This window comes from Ahaetulla prasina, chromosome 9 (genome assembly GCF_028640845.1).
Source record: "Ahaetulla prasina isolate Xishuangbanna chromosome 9, ASM2864084v1, whole genome shotgun sequence".
Lineage (NCBI taxonomy): Eukaryota > Metazoa > Chordata > Lepidosauria > Squamata > Colubridae > Ahaetulla > Ahaetulla prasina.
Window position 1 is genome coordinate 19294303 of NC_080547.1, and position 9269 is coordinate 19303571.

General features: G+C 38.9%; 1 protein-coding gene across 3 annotated transcripts in view; it reads right to left on the reverse strand.

The window, feature by feature from the left end:
- NFRKB (nuclear factor related to kappaB binding protein) overlaps positions 1-8686 on the reverse strand; it is a 31909-nt gene extending 23223 nt beyond the window's left edge. For 2 of the 3 annotated variants that reach the window (XM_058194618.1, XM_058194617.1), the window contains exons 1-8: positions 8390-8686; positions 6883-6976; positions 4785-4940; positions 3480-3681; positions 2213-2340; positions 1859-2033; positions 540-641; positions 101-174 (exon numbers count right to left, since the gene is read on the reverse strand). In XM_058194618.1, coding sequence (XP_058050601.1) covers positions 101-174; positions 540-641; positions 1859-2033; positions 2213-2340; positions 3480-3681; positions 4785-4919 — 816 coding nt within the window. In that variant the 5' untranslated portion in view covers positions 4920-4940; positions 6883-6976; positions 8390-8686. The remainder of the gene's footprint in view (positions 1-100; positions 175-539; positions 642-1858; positions 2034-2212; positions 2341-3479; positions 3682-4784; positions 4941-6882; positions 6977-8389) is intronic. The other variant, XM_058194616.1, reaches the window with a different exon arrangement.
- Positions 8687-9269: the final 583 nt, after the last annotated feature.

A 9269-nucleotide genomic window follows, 5' to 3' on the forward strand; every position in this document is an offset into this window, starting at 1 on the left:
AAAGGAATTCCAAAGGCCTATTAGTATCCTTCTTGGCTACTTTAAATGGTAGTAATAACTAAATCTTAAAGAGCAGCCATCTCACTGCCTTTTAACTTACTGGTTGCCGCTTGCGCTTTTCATGGTGTTTCTTCAGCATCATCTTCAAGCTATTCTCACCGAAATCCAATTTATCTGGTGGCAAACAAACCCAATGTTGTTAAAACAATATGAATATATTTACATAAAATTATACCACAATGAATAATATAATGTAATATATCCTATCCCATCAAACATATAACTATTTAAATTATTCTTTTATACATCTATCTTCTTCAAAAGTCAGGTCTCATAATTATTGCCTACATATTTCTATTAAAATTGTCCACTGTCCCTCATAGAGTAAAAAATAGATTTTTTTTTTTTTTGCGAAACAGCTTTTTTAAAAAAAAGAAAAAGAAAAATCTAGAAAAACTAGTTTTCCCAATAAAAAATAAAAATATCTCGCACAATTTTACTATGGAAAATTTTTTCAAGATGGTTTAAGAATACAATACCTGCTGTTTTCATGTCTTGGGTTGATAAAGTGGGTATCACTCTGAGAGGAACAGCAGGACTCGAACAGTGGGCTGGAGAGGTTGGAATCCAGGAACTCAGATCTGAAATATAAAACAGTCAGGTTTCTAGAGAGATGCTGGGTTGCACAACTGTGTGGTTTTTTTACCAGTAGACACAATCAGCTATCTAAGTAACAATTGACAATTTCACTTCAATAAAAAAATGTTAGAACCATATAAATACCTTTAAGAAGGCCACAAAGAAATAAGGAATGTGACGTTAAATCTATTTCTAATTCTAAGGAAACAATGTTATTTTAGTAAGTTGAGTGCAAAAATAGAAAAAGTAACAATCTTCAACATAAATAATGTTCTATAACAGTTAACTTTGGTTGAAAAAAATGTTAAGAGAGATTTGGGCTTATTTCTCAAGCTGAACAGGAAATTTAAGGGGACATTACTGAAGAGTGGCAGCACATGAAGAACCCTGATCAAAAAGCACTTTCTGCCTTAAACACGTGAAGAACACTGTTTTCCTGGGTTCCAGGATCACCGCAGATGGGGACTGCAGCCAAGAAATTAAGACGCTTGCTCCTGGGGTGGAAAGCTATGGCAAATCTAGACAGCATACTAAAAAGCAGAGACATCACCCTGCCATCAAAAGTGTGTATAGTCAAGGCTATGGTTTTCCCAGTTGCAATGTATGGCTGTGAAATCTGGACCGTAAGAAAGGCTGAGCGCCGAAGAATTGAAGTCTTTGAACTCTGGTGCTGGAGAAGACTCCTGCAAGTCCCTTGGATTGCAAGGAGATCAAACCGGTCAGTCCTAGAGGAGATCAGTCCTGACTGCTCTTTATAAGGCCAGATCCTGAAGAGGAAACTCAAATACTTTGGCCACCTAATGAGAAGAAAGGACTCACTGAAGAAGAGCCTAATGCTGGGAACGATGGAGGGCAAAAGAAGGGGACGAAAGAGAAGGAGGTGGCTGGATGGAGTCACTGAAGCAGTCAGCATGAGCTTCAATGGACTCCAGAGGATGGTAGAGAACAGGAAGGCCTGGAGGAACGTTGTCCATGGGGTCGCGATGGGTCGGACACAACTTCGCAACACAGCAGCAAGAGAAATTTCTGCAAACGCACTTGAGAATTAATTTAGCCCTGAATATATCCAATGTTGCTGACAATTCAACTCTAGGTCTTGCTGGCTGAGGAATTCTGGGAGTTGAAGTCCCCCCATCTTAAAGCTGCCACAGTTGAGAAATACTGTCTTATTCTCCACCTGAAGGTTTCAATTAATCCATCAAATCTACACTGGTAGTACCTTCTTCATCAGAGGATAGGGTGGTGTCTCCACATTCTTCTTTAACTTCCCTGAGGATTTTAAGGTATCGCCGATGTGTTCGTCTGTCTCGTTCTTCAGCAGCATAAGCAGCTGCTGAGTATTTTCTCTTCACAGCCAGATCCGATCCTCCCTTCCTAGCGAGTTCTAACAGATGCTGAAACAGACACCATGAAGAAGGCAAATTCAGATGCTACATCCTTATTAAGTCCGCAGATCAAGTTTTACTGTTCTTGAGATCTAGAGTTCTACGAGGCAACAGGTGATTGAGCCTAACTGCAGACGCAGAGTTTAAGATCTACACTACACCCCACAATTGTGCCTTCCAATACTCACATTCCGGGAGGCAAGAATCTGTTTCAGCAATCGATAAAAATACTGCTGCTGGGAACTGAGGTAGCGCTTATATTGGGACTTGAAGCAAAGCTGTCTGTATTTCACCACTTCAGGATTGAAATGTCCATCTATAAGAAAAACATACAAGTTGTTCCTTTATTTTGTTTAATCCTAGCAAGCAGTGAAGAAAAGGCTACATTACAAAGAAAACTGGCAATTTTTAAGGATTCCAAGCATACTTCAAATTTTCTGCATATGTAAAACAAGGACAAAAGTGACTTGAGGTTTCTCCAAATCAGATCTCCCATCCTGTAGAAGAGCCAGATTCATCAGCACTGATGTTACTGGAAGGAGCTGGTCTATTTAGACCATGTTGTTTTGTTGAGTTTTGAGAAAAAAAATAGGAATACTCCCATTCCCATCATAAAAATCACCATTAAATTCCAAGGAATGTGTCAAACATTCTGCTGCTGAAATTTTGACATTTTATTATTACATGTCTGAGATATGACTTTAGAGATACCCATGATTGCTCACTGTCAGTGTAAGAGTAAACATACGAGACTGGGTAGCTTCAAGTTTAAGTCTACAACTTTTTCAGCCAACCTTCACAAATAGGGTGTTTGCAGTGTACAATTAAAAAAAGTCATGATAGCTCTATTGACAATGTGACTAAAACACCAATTGTTTTTATATGTGTCCCAGAGTGTTTCTGGTGGAAATAAAATTAAGTGAGAATTCTCATGAAAGCCATCTTGAATTCCCGGAATAAAGATGAAACACAAATGTGTAATAATGAGCAGCATATATCATCTGGACATAGAGCACCTGGAAACCCTTGAAACATTAAGCAATATGTTCAACCTTATGCAGCAGTTCACATAAAGGTTATTCAAGGAAACTAACTTTTTTTAGTTAATAACAACTCATCATTTTGCATCTTTAATGATTCTGAAGCTAGATTTGTCCCAGAAGTGCTTTTTCCAAGAGGCAACTGAACTTTCTTGTTTTTATTGGAAGACGTTTCGCTTCTCATCCAAGAAGCTTCTTTAGCTGAGAGCTTTTAGCTGCCCCTTTGGGACAACCACGACCTGGGTGACTGAGAATCTACACAGATTTATGAAGCTAGATTTATTTATATAGCTGTCTCATCTAAGACTGGTTCATAAGCAAGTGTAATTTTAACATGCAGTACAAAACAGGACCAGCCATTAAAGGTAAGCACAAAGTTGAGTTTTAAAAAACATGTGTTAAAAGCGTCACTGACCTCGGAAGAGTTTTTGGGCAATATGAAGTGGGTTTCCAAATCGGAAGTTCTCTCCATTAAATAGGGACAGGATAAGATTATTCTGGAAATCGGGACTGTTCTCTGGGAAGCGGGGCAAAAACTTTTTTAAATGTTCTCGCTGTGAATCCACCAACACGTCCTGCCAGGTTGAAAGACTGACAACTTCAAAAAAGATCTCAGGCTGCAGAAAATATAACAGATAGAATAAAAGATCAGAAAAGGGTTTTTTCCCCTCATTAAATATATATATATGCTGCTTATTCCCTTAGCAGCTCTGGAGAGCTTGCAATGATACAATTAAAACATGACAAATATCAACTAAAATAGGAATGATAGAATTACGGGTAAAATACATGGGAAAATCTGTTTTGAACTCATTCCTAAGCAGTGGTTAGGAGAGGCCTGCTTCAGTTAGTTTGTTCCACGGTATGAACTCCACAATGGAGAAAACAGAATCAATTCTTAATGTCCAACATTATCTGTGGCAGGACACATAAAGGAGGAGGGGGGGGGAGGTGGTAAGATAAGATAGGAAATTTGGTCATTAGGTTGAGTCTCTAATTTATGGCAGAGAGAAAGGTGGTACTGTATGCAAAATCCATATTTAAACAACTTCCCCTTCTAAAAGCCAGAAGGTTTCCTAAAGAACCTTTGGTAGCACAATTATTCATTTTGTAAAAAAAAGAAAAGAAAAAGCCATCACATTACTTTTTTGAATGATCAATTCAACAGCAGTGTATTTACATTTTGGACATTCTGCACAGGTAACAACTTTCCATTTGTACCCTATCTGAATTTTTTAGAGGTACCAAAAGAGTCAGCCAAACAGTCAAAGAATTATACTAAGGAAATAGACACTTGGTCTCTTATAGGTACTTTTTTACTCAAGCGATTATTCTAACGTCTGCTCCATTTCCCTGAATTTGCAAATGATTCTAAGAAGAATGACACAAGAGCAGGGGTGTCAAACTCATGTCATCATGGGAACGTCACGTGACTTTTTTCCCCTTCACTAACCCGAGTGGGGACAAAGCTGGCATGTGACGCATCCGGCCTACGGGCTGCGAGTTTCACACCCCTGGATAAGAGGAAGGAAGTGATACTCATTCAATAAATGATCCTGATCCAGTTATTGATACAAAAAATATGTATTTCCTGACTAAATTACAGAATATATCATGATTACATTTTCTAATTTAGTTTCTGAAGATAACAATGATAACTATTTGGTTAATATTTTTGTTTGGTTAATATTTTTGTTTTGTTACTTGGATGTCTACTCACATCTTCCAAAAGATCTTCAGGAAGGCTAATGCGTATGGATCCCAGCATGCAATCTTCCATAATTTGGGTGCCATTTCCTTCCCCAGTTGGCCCCAGTTCCAATGGATCAGTGAGCATATGATCCAGAGTGTCCATCGTTCATACACCAGCGAACCACTTGAACAAAAAGAAACATTAATTCAAAAGTTATTTTTGCAATTCAACCTACTAAAACAGGAATAAAGGTGCATATTCCTTGCTGCAGTGCATTGTAAATGTTGAATTCATTATTCATCTCCTTTCCAAAGTTTTCCCAGCATAAATTACTTTTTCTTTATGACTCTTTATTCCAAGCTCCAGGAGGATTATACAATAATTAAATCCATGGCCTATAAGGAAAACTAATATAAGAAGTTTTATCATTGCCATTTAGCACCAGCGAGGTGGGCCAAGATGTATCCAAATTTAAATCTAAAATGTTAGAAATGTAAGCAGGTGGTCATGCCCCGAAGCGAAAAGATATTGGACGAAGATACAGGAATGGCTGCAGGATCTAACAAAGTGTCAAATAGAACTTAAACCTGAATTGTTTCTTCTGGGGATATTTAGGACGAAATATAATAAAAAGATAAAATATTTGATGTTACATATATTAACGGCGGCCAGGATTGCTTTTGGGCAATATTGGAAGAAAGATAGTATACCGCCAGAGGGATTAGTTATTCAAAAAATATTTGATTGCGCGGAAATGGATAAACTCACATTAGAGTTAAAGGGAAAAGATGAGTCGGAATATTATGCGGTATGGGAGAAATGGTATAAATGGATAGATAATAAAAATAAGGAATGGAAATGTACATAAAGGTATAGAATGTTTAGAAATAAAATCTATATAATGTACTGAATATTGATTCTAGTTGTATGAATGTCATAGATCTGTTAAATATGTAATAGAGATATGTAAATAGAAAAAATGCAGTAAATAAATAAAAGAATCGATCTTCTCCCTTTGCTTTTTCTTGATACTCCCCAATGTTTGCAGATCACTCTATCTCTTTTTTAAATGAGATGACCATTTGAGTTTCTTTGAGAGATAAGACTTTCCAAATAAACGAGATAAAAATGTGTTAAATAAGAATAAAAAAGCGAACCGTGAGTATGCCTTTGAGGGTTTTCCAGTGTCCTAGTTCGCTTTCCCTCATTGATAGGGGAGAAAAACAAGAGAGAAAACAGCAAAATGCCAAGTACCCAACTGATCCAAGATTAAGAATATGAACATAATTATTTAAATTGGAATATTATTATTATTATTATTATTATTATTATTATTATTATTATTATTATTATTATTATTATTATTATTATTATTATTATTTATTATATTTGTATACCGCCCATCTCCCGAAGGACTCAGGGCGGTTCACAGTCAAAAAACAACAACAGAAAACATATAATACATAAAAAACAGCTAAAAGAATAGATAGTTAAATTCAACTGATGCTCTAACTTTTAAATACAAATTTAAAACCTCATTTAAACCCCTTTTTTAAAAAAATCCCAATTTAAAACTACATTCAAGCTAGTCCTGCTCTTCGAAACAGCAACGTCTTCAGCTCGCGGCGGAAGGACTTCAGATCGGGGAGTTGACAAAGGTTAATTTTATGCATGTGTAATATATTTAATATAAGGGACACGGTGGCTCAGGGGCTAGGACGTTGAGCTTGTAGATCGAAAGGTCGGCAGCTCAGCGGTTCGAATCCCTAGTGCTGCCGCGTAACGGGGTGAGCTCCCGTTACTTGTCCCAGCTTCTGCCAACCTAGCAGTTTCGAAAGCACGTAAAAATGAAGTAGAAAAAATAGGGACCATCTCTGGTGGGAAGGTAACAGCGTTCCATGCGCCTTTGGTGTCTAGTCATGCCAGCCACATGACCATGGAGACGTCTTCGGACAGTGCTGGCTCTTCGGCTTTGAAACGGAGATGAGCACCGACCCCTAGAGTCGGCAACGACTAGCATGTATGTGCAAGGGGAACCTTTACCTTTAATATATTTAATACCATACGTGCAGTGCTTATTTTGAAGCAAAAACATATAAATAATGGCTGAAAACAGATTTCTTACCTTGGAGTTTTTATTTGATGTACACTAGAACCCACGAACATTAGGTAAAGAGGGAAGAAAAAGGCTCATAGCTGCCATCTGAAATACATCGATGCTGGAAAAATAAAATTAGGATTCATTAGCAACGGTCTCCTCTAAAGCTTTTTCTTTCATTGACTGAATCAGGGTCCATACAATTCTATTTCGAATGAAGATTTTATGTTCTTTTTTTGCAAAACTACTCATTTGTCAGAACAAGAACTCACTTGATTCTGAAAAACAATTATCAGCCGCTTAAAAATAAGCTCTGTAACTTCACTCATATTGTAAAAGAAAGTGTTCCATCAATGAAGGGCGGTATAGAAATTTAAATAATAAATAAATAAATAAATAAATAAATAAATGACTGTATTTCAGTGAGAACAATTTAATGATAAGCCATCTTGCATGAGAAAACCCCCTCTAAAGTCTCAAATAAAGATTATTCTTTGACTGTATCTTTTTAAAATTTTTCTTCTCTCCTCATCTGTTCTTCCACTTTCTCTAATTTCTCCTCTTAACTTTTTCTTCCTCTTCTTCTATCTTCTTCCTTTCTCGTTTTCTTTTTTCTTCTCCTTTCCTTCCTCTTTCTCACCTGCCTTTTCCTCTTTTCTTTCTCTAGTTTTTCTGTTATCATTTGCTTCCTCTTCTTCCTATTCACTTCCTCCTTTTTCTCGTTCTTTTTCCTTCTCCTCTTCCTTCGTCTCACCTTTTCCCTCTTTCTCTAGCATCTGTTATCTTTTTCTTCTTCCCATATGCTTCTTCCACTTTCTCTAGTTTCTCCCTTCTCTTTTTCTTTTCTTCTCCTCTTCCTCCTCCTTTTTCCTCTTCCTTTAGTTTTTCTTTTTTTTCCTTCCTATCTGCTCCTTCTTCCTTCTCTTGTTCTTTTTTCCTCTTTTAATCTTTTTTTCCTCCTTTTTTTTTTTTGGCAACCGTGGGGTCAACCCAACCAATCTCAGGGCGATGGGGGGGGGGTGTCTTCGTGCAGAAACCCTCCTCCCCCCCAAAAAAAATGACTACTTAAGTACATTATTTTTTCTCATCATTTGCCTCTTGAAAAAAAAAACACCTTTGGGATGCAAGTACGTTATTTTTCACCCACTGCTGAGGGAAACTTAGCCTTTTTCTCAGAAGATCATTGTAGCAATAGTAGTAATAATAATAATAATAATAATAATAATAATAATAATAATAATAATAATAATAATAATAATGATGATGATGATGATGATGATGATGATGATGATGATGAAATGAATAGAAATGAATAGAATAGAATAGAATAGAATTTTTATTGGCCAAGTGTGATTAAAAATTCTATTCTATTCTCAGCTGACAGGCGGGGGGGGGTCTTTTTTGCACGTGGGAAAAGCAGAGTGGGGGGGCGAGGACGGGACTAACACCTTCGCCCCCCCCCCCTCCATACAATTCACCCCAGCCGGATCTACCCCTCCCCAAATCCCACCTCTCCTCCTGCGACCCGAGTTACCTCAGCAGCCCGACCGCGACTGCGCGGCCTTCCTCCGCCTGGCCCCGCCTCCCGCATTCCGCTTCCAGGTCGCGGCGGGAAAGACGGCGCGGTCGTTGTCGTCGTCGTCGTCCACGCGCGGAACGGCTGTGTTTGTATGTGTGTGAGGCGTGGACGGAGAGCGGAGGGCGCATGCGCGCTGGAGTTCCGCAAGCTTTTTTTCCCAGTCGCAGACAGCGCCTGCCGCGGAGGGCGCATGCGCGATGGAGTTCCGGAGGCCCTTCCAGTCGGAGACGCCCCCTGCTGCGGAAACGTCTCTTCCTTCCCGTTCTCCGCCTCTTCGCGAGGGCCGCCCCGCAATGCGCGCATGCGCGACGTGCCGAATACTCGGACTCGCTTTCCGCGTGAGTCGGTCTCCCCTGCGCAGGCGCGGGCTTTAAAGAGCTTTCTCTCGCTCTGCTTTGCGGGGCTTTGGTGCAGAAAGCGACGATCCGGCAGCGCAAACTGGGCGCTTGGCGGACGTCCAGAATTGATCCAGCATTCTGGGCACCAGCAATTAATGCCCTCTCTCCCGCGAGCTCATTAAACTGGCTGGCTTTGCACGATGCGTGTCTAAGATCAATGCTTATCCAAGGCTTGCAGGTTGTGCAAGTGCAAATAGAATAGGAATAGGAATAGAAATAGGAATAGAATAGAATTTTTTATTGGCCAAGTGTGATTGGACACACACGGAATTTGTCTTTAGTGCATATGCTGTCAGTGTACATAAAAAGACAAGATACGTTCATCAAAAATCATAAGGTACAACACTTAATGATAGTCATCGGGTAGAAATAAGCAATCAGGAAACAAGCAGTACCAATATAAATCGTAAGGATACAAGCAACAAAGTTGCAATCAT